At 46.2% G+C, this 20,744-nt stretch overlaps 1 protein-coding gene across 1 annotated transcript in view; it reads left to right on the top strand.

Annotated features, from left to right (window-relative positions):
- ALPK3 (alpha kinase 3) overlaps positions 1-20,744 on the top strand; it is a 203,108-nt gene that overhangs the window by 47,474 nt on the left and 134,890 nt on the right. Inside the window, exon 4 of the mRNA XM_030187187.1 lies at positions 10,139-10,256. Within this exon, the coding sequence (XP_030043047.1) occupies positions 10,139-10,256 (118 nt within the window). The remainder of the gene's footprint in view (positions 1-10,138; positions 10,257-20,744) is intronic.

Genomic DNA, 20,744 nt, shown 5'->3' with positions numbered 1-20,744 from the left:
CTTACAGGCTTAATGACTACTGTTGAACATGTTCCCTATCCATGGATTTTCAGAAGCACTATCTTCCTCACCCCCAACATCCCAAACACATGACAAAGCAGTAGCCAGAGCCCTATCCCACCCTCACACTCCATAGAGGGAAGACTCCACCCCCTTATACCCCTGATGTTCCATACAAGCTCACTCCTCCAATGCCCCTCAGCCTAGGTTCAAAATGGCACACTCCTAGAGGTGGTCTCATGGTACTAACACTAGAGGTCAAGCTGCCAAAAAAATGGCACATATTTTTAGTCACATGTTTATACCTTCAGAAAAATTTAACATCGGTGAAGCAAAATTTCCCTTTGCTAAATCCATGTTGGCTCTGTCCCACCAATCAATCTTTATCTACATATATGTTATGTTCCATGTATGTTACCATGTATGCATGCACCTTAATGCAATACCATTTGTAATACTGTTACCCGGAAATGGCAACCGCCATTGTGGCAAATGTAAGCCACATTGAGCCTGCAAACTGGTGGGAAAATGTGGGCTACAAATAAATAAATAAATAAATAAGAATAGCACCGATATCAGATTCCTGTCTGATGCTGACTCTGGTAATTCTTCAAACGTAAATTGTTTCGGCGATTGCGATTTTCCAAATCTTCTAACCTATCATGTCTCTGCTTCAAAGTTTTCTCAACATCTTTTACATTCTCATTAATGCCCTGGTGTAATTCTTGATGGCTGGCACCATTTTGTATGGCAGAAATTAATTTTTGTGCAAGCTTTGCAGACGTGCATAAAAGTTTCCAAATGCAACTACTACTACTACTACTTATCATTTCTATAGCGCTACTAGATGTACGCAGCGCTGTACACTTGAACATGAAGAGACAGTCCCTGCTCGACAGAGCTTACAATCTAATTAGGACAGACAAACAGGACAAACAAGAGATAAGGGAATACTAAGGTGAGGATGATAAAATAAGGGTTCTGAACAAGTGAATAAGGGTTAGGAGTTAAAAGCAGCCTCAAAAAGGTGAGCTTTTAGCTTAGATTTGAAGACGGCCAGAGATGGAGCTTGACGTACCGGCTCAGGAAGTCTATTCCAGGCATATGGTGCAGCAAGATAAAAGGAACGGAGTCTGGAGTTAGCGGTAGAGGAGAAGGGTGCAGATAAGAGAGAGTTACCCAGTGAACGGAGCTCAGCATCAGTTCACCTTTTGCCCTTGTCTTCCATGTGACCTCTCAACCTCTTCTCATATACATCCCAACATGAACAATATCTGTTGTGATGTCTTTTTTGGCACCCTAATACAATCATACATCATACTAGGTTTAAATTTGCCATTTCCAAGTTTACTTCATTGATTGACTTTATGATTTTGTTTGGCTATTTTGCTATTGTAAATTTTATTTTTGTTTTGTTATTTTACTATAGGTTTTATGTTAAACTGTACCTGCTGTGCCACTCCTTTCATGTTATCTCCAGTATGCTTGTCTCTTTTTGCCTCTATGGATCTTTTGTGTTTATCCCAGATTTTTAAAATTCAGTCACTGATTTTTGCTTCAGCATCTCTTCTTGAGATCATGCCAGGCATCACCACCCTTTCTGAAACAAATATTTCATCATGTTATTCCTGATTCTTTCCCTTGGAGTTCCACATATAGGCCCCTTGTTCCAACAACTTATATTTCATTGAAAAAGGATTACCTCTTCTTCACCAATCATATCTTTCAGGTATTTAAAAGGGTAATTATGGATGCTTCTGCAATCTTAGAAACTCCTACAGAAGACTTAACGACATCGGCAACACTGCTAATAACTTTAGCTCTATCAATGGATAAAACATTAATCATGAAGAAATTCTTCAAAAATAGAGACAAAGAATTCCTGGGACTTAAAGTTCGCATATTTCCTGATGTATCTAAAGATACTCAAAAAAAACGAAGACAATTTCTTCTATTAAAACCAGGGGTGCTTCAGTTGGGAGCAACTCTTTATTTACGATATCCCTGTAAATGTATAATATACTATCAGGCGGTAAAATATGTTTTCTTTGACTCTATACAACTTTCTGAATTTATAACAGCCAGAACCCCTTAGAGGTTAAAGCTCTAAAAAGAAAATAGACACAGACAAATGACCAGTTTAATTTCTTTGAAGTTTAATTTAATGTTATAAATCTCCAAATTGTTAATCTTGGATCTAAACTGTGGACTTGAGTGTACTTAATCAAACATTTATGTTTTATTTATTTTCTAAAAAATTGTATTGATGAATGTACCTTTGCCTTTCAAATATGTTTGTTTTAATATTTGAAATTAATAAATATATTTAAATTAAAAGGGTAATTATGTAACAGGGCACCTAGGATAAGAGGGTAAGGAAGTGCCCTTTTAAGACACAATTTTATAAAGAAAAGTAGATGCCTACTCTTTATATAAAATACCAGGGCTGGCTTAACCTATGGACCAGGTGAGGCTCTGACCCAGGGTGCTGGAGATAAAGGGTGCCAAATGTCTGAGTCTATGATGTCACTGGCCCTACAGGTTATGCTGGCCCAGAGTTTACCTGGCAGTGTTGCATGTGCAGGTTAAAAAGAACAGCCAGCAACCCCCTTCTTCTTTCTGTCTCAGGCCACCTCTCCCCATCTACCTTTAAAGGCAGTTTTCTCCTCCCAAATGCAGACATCGTTTCACCTAACACTACCACATGAGCCCCGTGGCTTCCTTCTGCCATGTCCCGCCTCTCCTTTGACATAACTTCCTGTTTTCACAGGGGCACGGCTGAGGGAAGACACAGGAGTTGATGCAGGTAGCGATAGGTGAAACAGTGTTGGTATTCAGGAGGGGGAACTGCCTTTAAAGGGTAGAATGGGAGGGAGGATGTCCTGGGGGGGAAGTGCACCAATGGGAGGGTGCCAAACCAAAAGTTGGTCTAGGGCGCCATGGTCCCTTGAACCAGTCCTGTAAAATAGTGTTTCCCAGTCTGGTCCTGGAGAACCCCATGCCAGTCAGGTTTTCAGGATATCCATAATAAGTATAAATGAAAGAGATTTACATATAAGGGAGGCAGGGTATGCAAATTAAGTTCATGCATATTCATTGTGGATATCCTGAAAACCTGACTGGCAAGGGGTACTCCAGGACTGGACTTGGGGAAACGCTGCTGTAAAATACTAGTGTAAACAGGAGGTATGGTTATTTACACTAGCCTTAAGGCGGGTGTAAATGTCTGCACCCAATGAGGGAAATGTTCAGCTGTGGCAGTCAATGTTTTCACCACCACAGGCATTATGCCACGTCTGTGCACTGGCATCAAATATCTGTTTATGTGCAGCGGTTAAGTGTGATATTCAGTATGTAACTACCTAAATAAAACCAGACAAAGATAGGACTGAGTTTTATGGATTCAATTTATCTGATTAACATGGAGGGGCATAATCGAACGTGGGCGCCCATCTCTAATCGAACAAGATGGGCGGCCACCTTTCGTTTTGATAATACAGTCAGGGCCGGCCAAATTTCAACATTTAGGTCAACCTTAGAGATGGTCGACCTAAATGTTGAGATCGCCGGACTTAGAGATGGCCGCCCTCGGTTTTTGTAGATAATGGAAACTGAGGCCGGCCATCTCAAAGCCGGCCAAATCCAAGCCATTTGGTTGTGGGAGGAGCCAACATTTGTAGTGCACTGGCCCCCCTCACATGCCAGGATACCAACCAGGCACCCTAGGGGGCACTGCAGTGGACTTCATTAATTGCTCCCAGGTACATAGCTCCCTTTCCTTGGGTGTTGAGCCCCCCCAAATCCCCCCCAAAACCCACTCCCCACAACTGTACACCACTACCATAGCCCTTATGGGTGAAGGGGGGCACCTACATGTGGGTATAGTGGGTTTCAGGTGGGTTTTGGAGGGCTCACATTTACCACCCAAGCGTAACAGGTGGGGGGGGGATGGGCCTGGGTCCGCCTACCTGAAGTGCACTGCACCCACTAAAACTGCTCCAGGGACCTGCATACTGCTGTCATGGAGCTGGGTATGACATTTCAGGCTGGCATAGAGGCTGGCAAAAAATGTATTTTTTTTTTTTTTTTAGGGTGGTAGGGGGTTGGTGACCACTGGGGGAGTACAGGGAGGTCATCCCCGATTCCCTCTGGTGGTCAACTGGTCAGTTCGGACACCTTTTTGAGGCTTGGTCCTGAAAATAAATGGACCAAGTAAAGTCGGCCAAATGCTCGTCAGGCCGCCCTTCTTTTTTCCATTATCGGCCGAGGGCGCCCATGTGTTAACCACGCCCCAGTCCTGCTTTTGCTACGCTCCCAACATGCCCCCTTAAACTTTGGCCGCTCCTGCGACAGACTGCAGTTGAGGGCGGTCAAAATCGGCTTTCGATTATGCCGATTTGGTCGTGCCTGAGAGAAGGGCGTCCATCTCCCGATTTGTGTCACAAGATGGGCGCCCTTCTCTTTCGAAAATAAGCAGGTTAGGCAGTTAAGTGCTGAATATTGTTCCTTAACCACCCCCGGACTGCCTACAAAATAGATGGCTATGGTTTTAGTGGTTAAGTGTGACTGAATTTCAGCGGATAGCCCTGCACAAGCAATTTAACTGGGTGGAGCCTCTCCTGCCTGTTAAATTGCTTTGAATATCAACCCCAATATTTGTTCCATATACGACTAATTATATGTATGCATTCATGTGTGATCTGCTCATGCTCTACCCCTGTGCTCACCCAATGACAAAGAACACACCAGCGTGTCATGGCACATATTTTTCAACTAGTTGGTATTCTGTAAGGGGTCATTTACACACCTATATTTCCACATCTGGGTATAAATGGTTAAAATATTCCAAAGTGGGCATATACTTTTCTGCTTAAATTATACACCTCTCTTAGAATTGCTCCCTAAATATCTCTAAGTACAAAACCAATTTGGAAAGTAATCACTTCAATGTACACATACTACACTAAAAAGAAGTGAATGGAAATAAAGAAGAATGTTTCTTCCCCAGAAAGCAATATGCAGGAGGATTATGAAAAATAGAGGAAAAAAGACCTCAGCTGGCTGTGATAGTTTGAAAAAAGTGTTTGCTATTTACACCAACGGAAATAGCATTCTTCTTCACACAGCTCACAGGATCTATCATTGGCCAAAACCCTCCATTTTCCTTTTAAACATTCTTGACAATTTTTAAATTCAGTGCTCTCTCGTGCAAAAATAATGTTGATACAATCCACCCATGTATTTTAGTGATTGCACATCTTATACTCTTTCTTAATTTTCTTGTATATTTATCTTGCATAAAAACATCACAGCTTCGGCAGAAGGAGTGAACTCAACGGGGATCCGTTTCACCTCCTGGCTTCTTCAGGGATCATATGCCCTGCTGATGCTTAATGCGTATTACGGCTCTGCGACTTACTGCGAATGTAGGTCCCTAAATATTTCTACCATATTCCTCCATCTCTCCTCTCCTTTAGGATATGTATATTGGATGCCTTCAGTCTCTTACAGCTTTTGATGTAGACCCCAAATTGTTTTGGTTGCCTTTAAACCACTTCTAGCCGCTTCTATCCTTTTGAGATGCAACCTCCAGAAATGAACATTGTATGTCAGATGAAACTTCACGTACAGAGGCATCATCACTTCCCTTCTTCTGCTGATTATGCCTCTCCTTATGCATCCCATCCTCCACCTGGCTCTGGCTACCTTGGAACATAGTAACATAGTAGATGACGGCAGAAAAAGACCTGCATGGTCCATCCAGTCTGCCCAACAAGATAAACTCATATGTGTATACCTTACCTTGATTTGTACCTGCCTTTTTCAGGGCCCAGACCGTACAAGTCTGCCCAGCAGTATTTCCCGCCTCCCAACCACCAGTCCTGCCTCCCATCACTGGCTCTGGAACAGACCGTATAAGTCTGCCCTCCACTATCCTCGCCTCCCAACCACCAACCTCTCTTCCCCCACCTGCTCCGCCACCCAACATCCTGGATCTCCGGCTACTCCCTGCATTCTTCTGTTGCCCCTACTATTTCTGGGCCACCAGTTACTCTAGTGCAATCCTTTAGGTACCTGGGAGTACATTCGATTTTCAGCCTCTCCTTTAGGGACCAAGTTGGGTTGGTAGTCAGGTCTAGCTTTTTAACTCTTTGGTGTACCCATACTCTACCATTATCTTGACGAGGTCTCATGCCTTTCTCTTCACTTTCATGCTATCCAGGCTTGACTATTGTAATGTATGCAGGTTTTACGTTGAGTCTCATTAAGCAATAGCAATCTGTGCAGAAAACCGCCATCTGTCTCCTCTCCCATGCCCGGCAATATGATCACATCATGAAACACCACTTTTACAGCATTTTCAATGTCTCCCAGTTCCTTTTCATATCCAGCATAAGTTATTGACATTGACATAAAGCCTTATACAGCTGATTCCCCTCCCCCCATACCTCACATGTCTTGTTATCCCCTATGCTCCTTCCAGATGTCTGCAATAGGCTTCAGGTTATCGGCTTTCTGTTTCTAACTCTTGCCTTGAATCAACTAGACGTAGTTCATTTTTTTTTTTTGCATTGCTCCCTTCTTCTGGAACACTCTTCAAGTCCCCTTTTTGATCTGAACTGTCCTTTACTAAATTCAAATCTAGGCTGAAGACACACCTTTCAATCTGGCCCTTTACACCCGGTCCTTAGTATGTGGCATGGCATTCAGCAGGGCCACCAAGAGACTGAACTGAGCACGGGGAAGGAAGGGCTGCTGCTGCTGACCCCCCCAGACCGCCGCATAGCCAGACTACAAAAATGGGTGGGGGGGGGGGGGGGGTGCGGAGCCCAAAGTGTGTGTTTGTGTGTGGGGGTCACATTTTGCTCCACCTCCCTGCTCCCTGCCACAACTCCACATACCTTGGAGCCCCACCAGCAGAAGGCCTTCCTCCAGTGCTGTTCTCTGCTGCATTGCCTGCCCTGCAGAGGAGAACAGCGCTGGAGGAAGGCTTCTGCTGGCGGGGCTTGGGGACCCCCACCACCAGCCACACCAGAAGCCCCGAAGCCCTGTGTCTGCTCCTCCCAAGCCTCTAAGAGGTCCCAGCGTCGGAGATTTCTCTCTCTCCTGCTCCTGTCAGGACGCAATCACCTGGGTCCCGTCAGGAGCAGGAGAGAGACAGACCCTGGCGCCGGGTCCCCCTTGAAGGTTGGGCCTAGGGTATCTTTTCCCCGCCCCCCCCCTCTCGGTGACCTTAGCATCCAGCCAATAGCTCCCTTTCTCTTTCCTCTCCCCTTCCCCTTCAATGTCCCATCCTCTTTCCTGTCTGTGATTTGTAGTTCTTATCCTGTTTGTGCAGCGCTGTGTACGCTTTGTAGCGCTATAAAATTGCTAAATAGTAGTAGTAGTCTTACATTTATTTGTTCTTCTGTAAACCACTTTGATTTCATAAAGGCAATATATCAAGTTTAATTAATGCAAATACAAACATCTATTTCTATTGGTGTGGACAGAGATTGTTTTTATTCTATTTTTATGCTTTTATCTTTTTTTTTTTTTTTAGTGTTTTGCTTTGTATGGTGCCTTGATGTGCATGATGGAAGGGTGGCTTTTCAAGTTTTAATAAACATGAACACAATGGGAGAGATTACCAAAATTGCTATGAAGGGGGAAATGTTATTGTTAGGTGATTTCAATCTGCTGGATATTGACCGGAATATCCTAGTTGCTGATAAGATAGGGAGATCCTAGTACTTAAAAATTGTATGTGCTCAGGTAAACAATCAGATGCATGCAGTCAGCACCTGTTCTCAAGGGTCAGTTCATCTGTTTGTCTGTCACACTTAAAAAGAAACACAATTTTAAAAAAATAGCTGTGCACACCTCTGTCATTGATGACACCACTAGCTACAATGTCTCCTCATTTCTTTCAGGTTGGAAAATAATAGATAATTTGCAAATAGAACCAGATTGCATGGTTATATTGCTTTTATATTACACGGCTTGCCACTTGCAGCCCAAGAAGGAGATACGTGCCCTTTACTGGATCATGAAAAGGCTTTCTTTAAATGTTTCTTCTGTGTTTTCTTGGAGAAATCTGTTTCCTGGCAAAGGTCAGCACATTGCTGTCAGGATGGTGATCAGATTCTCCTGCGTTTTTTGGCTGCCTAAAGTCCTGACGTCAGTGCATCCTCCCCACTTGTGTCTTCTGCTTGGGATACTATTACCAGATGGTTCCAGGTCATTGCACAGGCCAGGCAAAGCCAGGCCTCTTGCATGTATGGACTTGTTGCTCTGTCCTAAAAACAGAAAAAGCACGAGCTCCTATGTGTGTTTGCAACAAAATCAAGACAAGTTCGTTCAGTTCCTTCTGTACTGGAGCTATATTGTGTCAGGGGAAAGCAGAGATGCCAAGGGTGAACCATCCCAAAGAGTGAGATTTTTCAGACCCTACATCCAGGGCATAAGTCTAGAATGACTTAAGTGTACTATTGTTTTGCAAATGAGTCAAGGCAGGATTAAATGATATTGACTTTTCTTTGGAGCCTCTAAAAGAATACCGATAAAGTGGAGAGCAGTTTGGGTAAAATTTTGTAGCTGCAAATTTTCTTCCACCAAGAAGTTAAAAGTTTGTACATGGGTATCAGAGCACATGTACTTCTTGCAGTAAAAGGACAGGACAAGGGGAAGCAGCAGGCAGGAAGATGTGCTCAGATTTCTTCTTACTGGTTGGACAACTTGGTTTACCTCTCATAGACTTGCCTCTCATGAAAGCAGTGATCAAGATCAGTGCACTGGTACTGAAGCTCTGATGAGTGAGAAATAGGGCTCAAAGAGTGTGAGAGTGAGAAAACTTTCAAATGAGTGTGCACTGATTTTCTTTGTTGTTTGGCATACTGAAGATTTCCAGCAGAACCCAGAGGTGCTTCCAGTGCCAAATTTTGATCTCCACTACATGTCTCAGTCGGGGCTAATGCTACTGTGCAGTTCAGTAAGTCAGTCCTGAGCATAGCAGCAATACTGATAACAAAACTCAGTGCAAGGCCTGCCCAGGACCAGTGGCACCATATCCCTTGTGGAATTTCCAGGGGACCAGAAAGCCCTGCAACAAGAGAAGTCAGGATGCCAGCAGGCCTGTGCAGGGCTGATGCCGAATTTTGGTATCAGCATTGCTGCTTAATGCGGGGACTGGATTGCTGAACTGCACAGTGATAGGTGGGAGGAGGTTGCTGTGATGATGTGTGTACTGTGATCTGAGCAGAAGTGATCAGAGGGAGGAGCAGAGTACCTTCCTCCTCTCCACCCCAGTAGTCAGTGGGGGCCCCCTAGCTGGATCCTTCTTCAATTTAGGATCAAGCAGTATGAAAGGGCCTGTGGAGTGGGCCTGTGGTCAGTGAGTGGGCTGTATGTGGCTATGCCCTTATGTAGTATTCCTAGTAGACAGACAGATAGTGACAGGGGAAAAAAAAATCTGTCAAGATAATCAGAATATGCAAATTAATTGGGGGCCAGATATTCAAAGGATTTGACCAGGCAGGAGAGGCATCACTATTAGGCTTACAAGTATGAAGATATATGGGTCACCCCATATCCCTTTTTGAATATTGGCTTTACATTGGCTATACATCAGTCCTCAAGTACAGAGGCAGATTTGAATGATAGGTTAAACATTATCTGTAGGAAGTGTGCAATTTCTATCTGAGTTCCTTTAGAATTATGAAATGAGTACCATCAGATTTTGGTGCATGAGCCAATCACCACTCACTCACTGACAGGTTGGATGAGATTTTTTACTGAGCTGCGGATTACTGCTGCAATTTTAACACAGCAGTAATTTGTATTCTCATTGAATACTGCATCATGCGGCCATCTTTTAACGGAAAGCTTGCGGTAGAAGCCATGCAGTCAGCAGCTCTACCATGAAGCTTTCTTCATCGGTCCCTTCATTTTTGCATAGCTCTATATTCCTCTTAAATACAAAGCCTTCATTTGTCTTTTGCAATGTTGATGATTTGGTTTTCTGTGCTGCACGCTGCCGTTGTATAGCTTAGAAAGTCTTCCATCCTCAAACCTCGTTCCTTTTCATACCCTATTCCTATGAAAACATAGTGTATCTTAGCAAAATGTCACCAGCTGCATTTGTATCTTATATTTTCAGGGTTCCCAGTGCCTGAGGTGACCTGGTATAAGGATGATGAAGAGATGGATCGATACTGTGGCTTACCTAAGTATCAAATCTTACGCAATGGAAAGCGTCACACTCTTCAACTCTACAAGTAATTAAGAGATGCTGTGGAAGCTAAGTTCTTTTAGATCTGTGATTGAACTTCACTGAAGTCATATAATGCATTAGAAGCTCTTTTATTAAGATGCATTAAGCAGTTAACTGGGGAATTAGTGTTACACTGTGAGCATGGGTGGTAGCTTGACAGCTAGCACCAATCCCCATGTTAACTGACAAATGTGGAATGGGGCAGGGAGTGGGTGTGGGGACTAGGAGGAGATTGTTTCTTATACTCAGGACAAGATTCAATAAATAGCGCAGAAAAAATGGCGCTGAACAGAATTCACGAGGAGTGCTCTGAGTTGTGCACCGTTTACAGAATAGCGCTTAGAGCCGATTTCCACGCCAAACTTTGGGCATGAGGATTTACACCAAATGAAACCTGGTGTCAGTTCTGGCTTGTAAGTTAGGTGCAGATCCCCAGTATTCAGTAATACTGCGTGCATCTACAGTGAATGCCCCTGAGCCGTGCATGCCCCTCCCATGGCCACACCCCCTTTTTCAGTTACACACACATCTTTATAGAATAGTGCGCAAATCCAGAATGTTGCCAATTAACGCTGATAATTGATGGTTAGCACCCATTTATTGACATAATTGGCTCATTAGTCTATTTAGTTGTGCACGCATCTCAGGGTAATTCACAATTTTGCATGTGGAAATTTGCGTGCCATTTATCGAATCTGGGGGATAATGTGCAATTAACTGTTTATGCAAAGGATAACATGGAGCAGTCAAAGCCATGACGTGCATCTAAGTTGTCTGCAACGCAGTTAATGCGTGGTAAGTGTAATGTCTTTGTGTTAACTGTGTGAGAAGATGTCAGGCACACCCTCAGTAGTGAATGTACAGGCTTTACGGTGGTCATTAATGCACAGTAAGTGCAGAAGTTACACCTATAACTAAGACCAGGGGGCCGATGGCAGTACTCAGCATAGCCACCGAGAGGGGGGGGCGGGGGGACAAAATTCCCCGGGCCCGGGTCTCCAAGGGGGGCCCGGCACCGCAGTCCCAGTTGCCCTCCGTCGTCGACCGTCCGCCCCCTGCATTGAAATCGCAGTCTCACCTCCGTGAAAGCAGCGCTGCAGGCAGCAGAATGCCTCCCTTCGGTCCTCCTTCCCTTCCTGTGTCCCGCCCTTGTCCACGAGGGCGGGACACAAGGAGGGAAGGAGGGCCGAAGGGAGGCATTCTGCTGCCTGCAGCGCTGCTTTCATGGAGGTGACTGCGATTTCAATGCAGGGGGCCTGGCCCGGTGGCGGACGGGGGGGGGGGGGGGGGGGGAACAGTGGCGGCGACCTTGGCCCAGTCTCTCAGCGGCCCTGGTGCTCAGCATTTTGCTGACTGCCACCAGTGTTATGCCCAGAATTTCAATGCGGGGCCATGTCTGGGCTTTGGCATTGAATGCCCAGGTTTGTGGAGTCAGCTAAAACAGAGCCAGTTAAGTGCGATGTTCAGTATGCTGTGGGGCACCACATAAATATAGGCCTGACTTTTATACGGTCCTATTTACATGGTTACTCTGGCCAGTTAAGACCAGCCAAGTGCTGACTTCAACCCTAGAACACCCCCAAAATAACCATTTTTGACATTGGCACTAACTGCTCTTTTTCAGTGGCACTAAGCAGTTAAGTTCTGTTGAAAATTACCACTTAGACTTGAACAGGTGATTTATCCCATCAGGAGTCGTTTCTGACAGGTTAAATCACTTTGAATATTGGCCTGCAGGTGTTTTCATTTGGGAAGACAGTGTGAGTGCCAGAAGTGTAATACAACCAGAGACATGACTAAACAGCACCGGAATTCTGAAACTGCATTTGTTGTGCTCCTTCTGTACTTTGTAATTTTACTTTATTGTTATTTTTGCTTTTCTTTAGTGAATTGTTTTGAGGAAAATACTCAAATCCATTTACCTTAGTAGGTAAAAGGCTAACTAACATTTGACCTCAGTCCAGCTGGACATTTGTACTGGCTTCCATAGCTGGATTAAGGGAGTGGTTCCAGAATCTAGAGTGGGAGTCGGGCGTTCACAATCCTTTGGGGAGATGAGTTACGGGCATTGCTTAGGGGTAAAAGCTAGTGACTAGATTCAGGGCCCATGATTATGAAACTCTGGAAGGAGCTCTGGTTCATGGCTCCCAGTCGAGAAATGGCACTGGTGTTTAATACATCTTTACAGCACTGCTGTACATGTAGACAGCAGCATTATATGGTCACTGTGCTGTTGCTATGGGAGCAATTCCATAGGTGAGTGCCTCCATTTAGGCAACCTGATGCTATGTGGTGAAAGCCTATTCTATAACAGAATCTGGATTACAGGATACTAGCATAATCTTGTATTGACATGCCTCACATCTATGGACCTGCAGTTACACCAGCCATAGACCTGGCCTAACTGTGATTGTGAAAATGTGGCAGGGACATAAGCAACTGACAGTATTCTGTAAGTTATATGTGCAAATGGATGTCCCACCCATGCTGTACCCATGTGTACTCCCCCGTGCATTTACCTGCTATACCACTAGCACACACCATTACAGAATAGTGGTTAAGTACCCTGGCATAGCCATGAGTGGGCCTGGGTCCACTGCTTTGGGCTCGGGCCCCTCCAAATTGCAGTACCTTGAATGGCTGGTGGGGATGCCAAGGTCCCACCAGTCATAGAGGTCCATAGCTCGAACCTCCCCCACTGTTCTCTCTAAGCTGAGTGGGAGTCCTCCACCTATAGTCCTGCCAGTAGGGGGTGCTGTTTCACTATCACATTTTCAATAGTAAGGGACAGGCAAGCTCTGCAGGACTCCAGGGAATCTGCCTGTCCTTAGCAATTGAAAACACAATATGGAAGCACCACCCCTACTGGCAGCAGTGCAGTTGGAGGACTCCTGCTCAGCTTAGAGGGAACAGTGACCTTCCCTGCTGTGAGGAATTGGCGGCTTGCTTTCCAGCCATTGACACCAGCACCCCCTGCACATGCTCAGGTCACGTGCATGAAATGAGTATGTGTGAGGAATGCCAGTGTTGGCGGCTGGGAAGAATGTCACTGAAATCTTCACACCAGGGAGGATCAGGCTGCGGAGCTGTTTGACTGGCAGTGTTTGGGCATCCCTACCAGAAAGGAGGGGCGGGGAGGCAGAGAGAAATGGGAGGACACCCCCAGCCCACCCCTGGCCTTCCCCCCCCCAAAACAAATGAGCTGCTGACTATGTCTCTGGCTAGCACTTTTGCAAGTAAGTATAAAAATTGTTTCCATCTGGAAAATCTGAAAGTCTGCTGTTGCTCATATCAAACTTATCCCCTTACCAGTGGCGTAGAAAAAGGGGGGGGGGGGCGGTGGGGCGGTCCGCCCCGGGTGCACGCCGCTGGGGGGGTTTCGGCTCCGCTGGTTCCCTGCTCTCTCTGCCCCGGAACAGATTACTTCCTGTTCCGGGGCAGAGAGAGCAGGGAACCAGCGGAGCCGATGCAGCTCCCAGCGACGTGCACTTGGGGCGGAGCGGCCCTCCCACCCGTCCCCTTTCCTACGCTAGTGGTAAGAATGCGCTCCAGGGGGGGTGCACGTGCTGAGGGGGGGGGGGTGCGCCATGCTGCACCCGGGGGTGGGTGTGCAGCGGCTACCCTCCCCGGGTGTCAGCCGCCCTCGCTACGGCGCTGCCCCTTACTGTATGGGTTTTCAGCCTGATGCTATCTGTATAAGGACTGAAAATCCACATTTAGGCAGGTTATATGTTTACTCACTACCGGTGAATGTACAACTTGCTTTGAATATCGGATCCTATGCATTTTTCCAATAGACACAAAATCAGAGAAAATCTTTAATAAATAGGCTCTTTGGTATTTTGTGTTGGTGGGATATAAAAAGGGAGGGGGGGGGATCCCAGGTCCTTTCAGAAAGAAAGCTTATGGCAGCAGAATCCTGGTACTAATTTAACTAGAAATTCAAAGCAAGCAGGGGGAAACTACTGGGTCACAAAGAAAACAAGGAAACCCTTTACAGAAGCTGAGTGCTTTGGTGCAAGCAGCAGGGGAGACATTTCCTGCTTTTTATTGGGAATTCTGCCAGCTTTTTAGTTGCAGGTATTAAAGAGGGAAATGCAAAGAAGAGCTGGGATTCGGGAGGAAGAAGAACAACATCAGCCAGATACAAATGGAAGAAGGGTGGCACTGGTAACTCTCTGTATGAAAAATTTCTATAATTAACAATGCAGATGTCTAATACAGGGAGGGTGCATTGCAGGATGGAAATTAAAAGGGCACTGTCAACAGGATCAAAGGAAGGTGTAGTACAGGACAACCAGCAAACAGTCAGGCTCATATAAGAACTCCAGACAGCCCAAAATACGGCAGCCAGGTTGATATTCGGTAAATCACGTTTCGAAAGTGCCAAACCCCTTCGAGAAAAACTGCACTGGCTCCCAATCAAGGAACGTATCACATTCAAAATCTGCACCCTGGTCCACAAGATTATCTATGGTGAAGTCCCAGGATATATGGTCGACCTGATTGACCTCCCAACCAGAAATAGAACTAGAGCATCACGTACCTACCTAAATCTCCACTACCCAAGCTGCAAAGATCTCAAATACAAATCAACCTATGCATCCAACTTCTCCTAAACAGGCACACAATTGTGGAATACACTGCCAAAGACTGTGAAATCAATCTACAACCATCTAAACTTCAGGAGATCATTAAAGACCTACCTATTCAGAATAGCATTCCCCACTGACCTAACCTAGATGCCTCCAATCTGCAACATGGCAAACCATAAACTGTACTTGACACTATATATTACTTCCTATCTTCTATCCCTAGGAACCTGAATATGCTAACTTTACCCGACCCTAATATCAAATTGTATGTGTTTCCATACCGGTCTAGGCGATCGCCTTACGGTAAGATGTAAGCCACATTGAGCCTGCAAATAGTTGGGAAAATGTGAGATACAAATGTAACTAACAAATAAATCTAATATAATAATTCGCACCTCCAACGTTCTGAAGCTGACTCATTGCAGCGTGGCAGTGAAGCCGTGTAGTGTTCTAGGGTTACATAAGTACATAAGTACATAAGTAGTGCCATACTGGGAAAGACCAAGGTCCATCTAGCCCAGCATCCTGTCACCGACAGTGGCCAATCCAGGTCAAGGGCACCTGGCACGCTCCCCAAACGTAAAAACATTCCAGACAAGTTATACCTAAAAATGCGGAATTTTTCCAAGTCCATTTAATAGCGGTCTATGGACTTGTCCTTTAGGAATCGTAATTTTTTAGGGTTCGTAATTGCACTACCGATCACTGCCCCACCTTCGAGGGAACTCTGTGGTTTCACTTCTGTTTCTGCAGTTCCTGTGGTCCCGCCCTTCTGCAAACAGGAAATGAGGGCGGGACCAGAGGAACAGCTGAAACAAGCGGCGTCTGTACTTGCTGCACTTCAGTGTTGCTGGACGAGCAGGAGGTAAAACATTTTAAACAGCAGCTGCCACGTATGAAGGGCACCCGCACACGTCCTCATTGCTGCCCTAGGCCACAGAGACAGAGGGAGGGAGGCGCTGGCCGGCGGAAATGGGAGGAGGGGGGTGCGGACATCGGAGGAGAGGGGGGGCCCGGATAGAGGGGGAGTCCTGAGATGAGAGAGGGGGGAGGGGGTGCTGCAACGACAGGGAGGGAGGGGGGGGTCCTGAGACGAGGGGGGAGGGGGTAGAGGAGGGAGGAGAACATTAATGGCAGAAGGTCATTACGGGCTTTTTTTACCAGTAAATAAATAAGCCACTTTTGTTTCCTGTCTGAGATTTGCAAGCCTTGCTCTGAGGTCTAGCTGGAGCCAGACCCTAGAACTCGGTGAAGAATCAATAAGGACTTACGATCTGTGTTTGAGGTGTGGCTAGGGTTACCATATGTCTGGTTTTACCCGGACATGTCCTTTATTTGAGGACATGGCTGGGCAACTGGGCGGGTTTTGCCAGCCTGTCTGTTTGTCCGGATTTGTGGACAAACAGGCAGGCTGGCGGGCGGGTGGACCTAGTGGTGTCCTATCCTCCCCTTACTGTACTGCCCTGGTGGTCTAGTAGTAAGCTCTTCGGGGCAGGAAAGAGCCCCTTCTTTCCTGCCCGGAGCACCTGCCCGGAGCACCTGCAGACTGTTTTTTGCTGACTCCGGTCCCGGCGCTGATTCAAAATGTCCGCCGAGAGTTGAAGCGACCTCGCAAGACTTCTGCAGTTAGTCTTGCAAGGTCACTCTGGGCGCTGGGACAGGAGTGAGCACCTACCTGCAAAATATGCTTAATTAGTGCATAAATGTAGGCACCCTTTTCTAGAACTGCCATTATAGTCCATGAAGACAACGTACAATGGTGTATGCCGAGTGGAGAAGTGACCTAATGGTTAGTGCAATGGGTTGTGGACCTGGGGAACAGGTTCAAGTTCCACTGCTACCAACCAGTTGGCAGTGGATTGAGATCCTGGAGAACTGGATTAAATTCCCTCTGCAGCTCCATGTGACCCTGGGCAAGTCACTTACCCTTCCATTGCCGTATGTACAATATGCTACTTAGATTGTGAGCCCATTAAGGACAGTGCGAGTGCCTGTACAAATGTATGTAAAAACCACCCCAACTTGTGCTCAAAAGAGGCAGGATATCAAATTAATAAACAATATGCCTACCTTCAAACCAAGGGCGTAGTCAGACATCCAATTTTGGGTGGGCCTGGGCCCAAGATGGGTGGGCAGAAGAATCCCGCCCCATCCCACAGGTGATTTGGTCTCTCCTTTTCTCACCTGTATGCTATATGGTCTCTCAAAACATCCCCCCTCTCCCACATATCTTTTAAATAGCAGATTTTCACCGGCAGTGAGCAGCAACTAATACACTCATGTTGGCCCCACAGCCTTCCACTGACACAACTTCCTGTTTCCGCATAGGCAGGAATACGTCAGAGGGAAGGCTGTGGGGCTGGTGTGAGTAGTATGTATCAGCTGCTGCTCACTGCAGGCGAAGATCTGTTATTTACAAGGTATGCAGGAGGGACAGTTGTTGGGAGTTTTCAACTGGTGGGACTTGGGAATCCCTGCAAGCCACATCATAGGTGTGCTGCTACTGGGTGGGCCTGAGCCCAAAGTGGGTGGGCCCATCCAAGCCCACCCTTGGCTACGCCACTGCTTCAAACTACATGCCATCACATTTAGGCACCAGTTTATAAAATAGTGAGTTGCTGGAAAATTGGCATTCGTACACATATGTGCTCACGTACACATGTATATAGTGGTATTCTGGTCATTTATGGATGTTCTCGGTGCCCAAATGTTGTCACCCTTCTTACAGAATTACCCTCTTAATGTAGGGATCAGGGTCTCCAAGAGACTGAACCGGGCCCGGGGCAGGGCCACTACCACTGGGCCAGGGCAGTGCCACTGCCACTAGGGCAGGGCCACTGCCATCCCCCCCCCCCCAATCGTCATTTGCTGACACCCCCACAATAGCTACCGCCCCCCATCACTGCCGCCCCCTCCGATCGCTGCCGCTGCCTAAATACCTTGGCTGGTAGGGATCCCGAGGCCCCGCCAGCAGAAGACATCTTCCTCCAGCGCTGACTACCTGCCCCTGTGGCTGCTTTTCCTCTCAAGGCTTGCTCAGTTTCAAAACCAAGCATGTGCGCCTGAGAGGAAAAGCAGCTGCTCAGCAATGGGCAGAAGAGCAGCTCTGGAGGAAGCTCCGGGTCCTCCCCAGCCTCCAAGGGGGGCCCGGCGCCGGAGTTTTCTCTCTCCTACTCCTGTTGGGATGCGATAACTCGAGTCCTGTCAGGAGCAGGAGAGAGAGAGAGAGAGAGAGAGAGAGAGAGAGAGAGAGACCCAGGGGGCCGGGCCCCCCTTGGAGGCCAGGGCCCATGGAATTTTGCTCCCCTGCTCCCCTGTTGGGGGTGTGTTTTGGGTGGGAGTAGTGAGGGCCCAAAATTAGGACATCCAACAGTGATAATTGAATGGGAAGAAATATCCAAGTTGTCAGCAAGAGTGCTACAGGATGATAATGAAAAGTGGCATAGTGTGCTGTCAGAATCCATGGATGAGGTAACTCCTCTCAGATGGAAAAAGTAAGTCGATCTACTAACGCTCTATGGTTCACAGAAGAACTACAATTGTTTAAATAAGAACTGAGAAGGAATGAGAGAGAATGGATAAGGTGTCCATCTAGAGAACCACAGGAAAATTATTTGCAGAAGTTAGTAGATGATAGGACAGCTACTACTAAACCTAATGTGCTTTTTGATGAGGTGATTGAAAAAGCACCTTCTAGCTCTAAGGAACTTTTCCTCGATCACCTGCTCCCCATCCTATCCCACTTAGATCCAACCGAACAGGATCTATCCTTTGCTGTTGAAGCGATCACAATGACCACCTACTTCTCATCCTAAAGGTAACTCCCTTTCTAACTTCATCTCAAATATAACCCTTTATCTAACATTCATCTGAGATGTAACTCTTTATCCAATGTTCATCTTAACTGTAACTTTATTATCACTGCTTATATTACAATGTAATTCTGTACCTCTGATATCTTCTATTGTAAGCCACATTGAACCAAACTTGTTTGGAAAATGTGGGATATAAAGAAAATAAATAAATAAGTCTAGAAAGAAGGGTGTTTTTATTTAGATCTGTTTCCTGTCGCGTCCAGGGTATCAAATGCTTCAAAGGGAGCTTTCATCAGTTGGGTGAAGACAATGTTGAGATCCCATAACACTGTGGGAGGCCTGATGGGAGGTTTTAACTAAAGCAAGCCCCCCCCCCACCCCCATGAAGCAAACAACTAAAGGTTCAGCAGAGATGGAGCTTATCATCATCATGTAGATGGTAAACCCAACTACACTCGAGACCTGATTGAACAGGTGCAGGAAGTATACAAGCAGTTTTTGTGTAGGCCAGGAAAAAGGATGGCAAACCTTATAACTTCCTAGTAGAATCTCTCCTGAAAGCAAGCAGAACATGAAAGCATTGTAAATTCAACATCCAAGCAGCAAGGGCTAGGGACTGGAGCAGAGGGTTTTGGCCTGGTCCTTGGGGCACACCAGCCAGTCGGGAAAACCTTGAGTGGCTGGGTGTGCCCCAGGGACTGGGTTGAAAACCTTAGGGGTTGGGATGTAAGAGGGACCCGGCATTCTGAATAATGAGTGTCAGAATACATTCCAGTCTTCCTGGCACAGAAGGTACAACCCTGTGCCTCCCTTCTTGTTGACATAATACACTGCAACCCAATAGTCTGTCTGAATCAATATGATCTGGTTTGCCAACCAATCCCTGAAAGCTTTTAGAGTGTACCAGATATCTCTTAGCTCGAGGAGGTTGACTTGGTGTTGAGTCTTCTGAGAAGACCATCATCCCTGGGGTTAAGAGTCTCTTTACATGAGCTCCACAGCCTAGGTTGGATGCATCTTTCATTAGTGTCTTGCGGGATGGGGAAATTTGGAATGATAGCCCCTTGTCTAACTTGCTGCAAATTAGCCACAAAGACAGAGATTCCTTCAGAGAAGATGTGACAGTGATGACATCCTGAAGGTTTCCTGTGGCTTGAGTCCACTGGGAAGACAAGGTCCACCGAGTCAGCCTCAAATTGAGGCACGTCATGGGACTAACATGAACAATGAAGGTCATGTGGCTATTGAGATACACATGGGAGAAACCACTACTTGCCCTGGGATAGGTAGCATGGAATGTTGCTACTATTTGGGTTTCTGCCAGGTACCTGGATTGGCAACTGTTGGAAGCAGGATACTGGGCTAGATGGACTATTGATCTGACCCAGTATGGTTATTCTTATGTTCTTATGTTAAGGTGCTCTGATTGAGCAGCTGACTACTGGAGGGATTAAGGCATGACCCCTCACGAATCCCCAAGTGGTTGCTGCCCCCTCCATCTCCTTTGAAAGTGAAACCAGAAAGTAATATCAGGCTGTATGACAGCATCAAGTATTATGGGCATTCTGAACAAAGCAGAAAGCAGGTCTGAGGTGTGTCCTAGTGGTCAGTACAGTGGACTGTAAACCAGGGAACCCATGGTCAATTCTGCTTTCTCTTTTTTTTTCTTTAAATTGTGAACCCATCCAGAAACAGACATATACCTACCGTACCTAAATATATATGACACCTGCAAGCCTGAAGGTTATTGAGGGGGTACACGCATAGTTAGGTGGGTCGCCAGGGGAGCGGCTGCTCTGCCCAACCGACTTCCACTGGTGCCAGCACTTATATTTTACGCAATCTGTCTTGTTTAAAATACGTGCCGGCGCCATCGTCAGTTCGCTCTCCACTCCCCCTGCACCCTCAATCTGGCTGTGCTTCTGGGTATACAGTAGGTATTTCCCTGTTCCTGGAGGGTTCAGCATTTAAAATAAAAGAGTTGTAGGGAGATATGAACTGGGGTATCCTGGTTTACAACCCACTGCACTGACCACTAGGCTGCCCTCTGCTCTGCAAGGATGTCTGTGTGGTTATTTCTGT

The sequence above is a fragment of the Microcaecilia unicolor genome, chromosome 1 (assembly GCF_901765095.1).
Source record: "Microcaecilia unicolor chromosome 1, aMicUni1.1, whole genome shotgun sequence".
In the NCBI taxonomy this organism is placed as follows: domain Eukaryota; kingdom Metazoa; phylum Chordata; class Amphibia; order Gymnophiona; family Siphonopidae; genus Microcaecilia; species Microcaecilia unicolor.
Note: the sequence above shows the minus strand (reverse complement) of the source record. Positions and strands in the feature narration are given on the sequence as shown.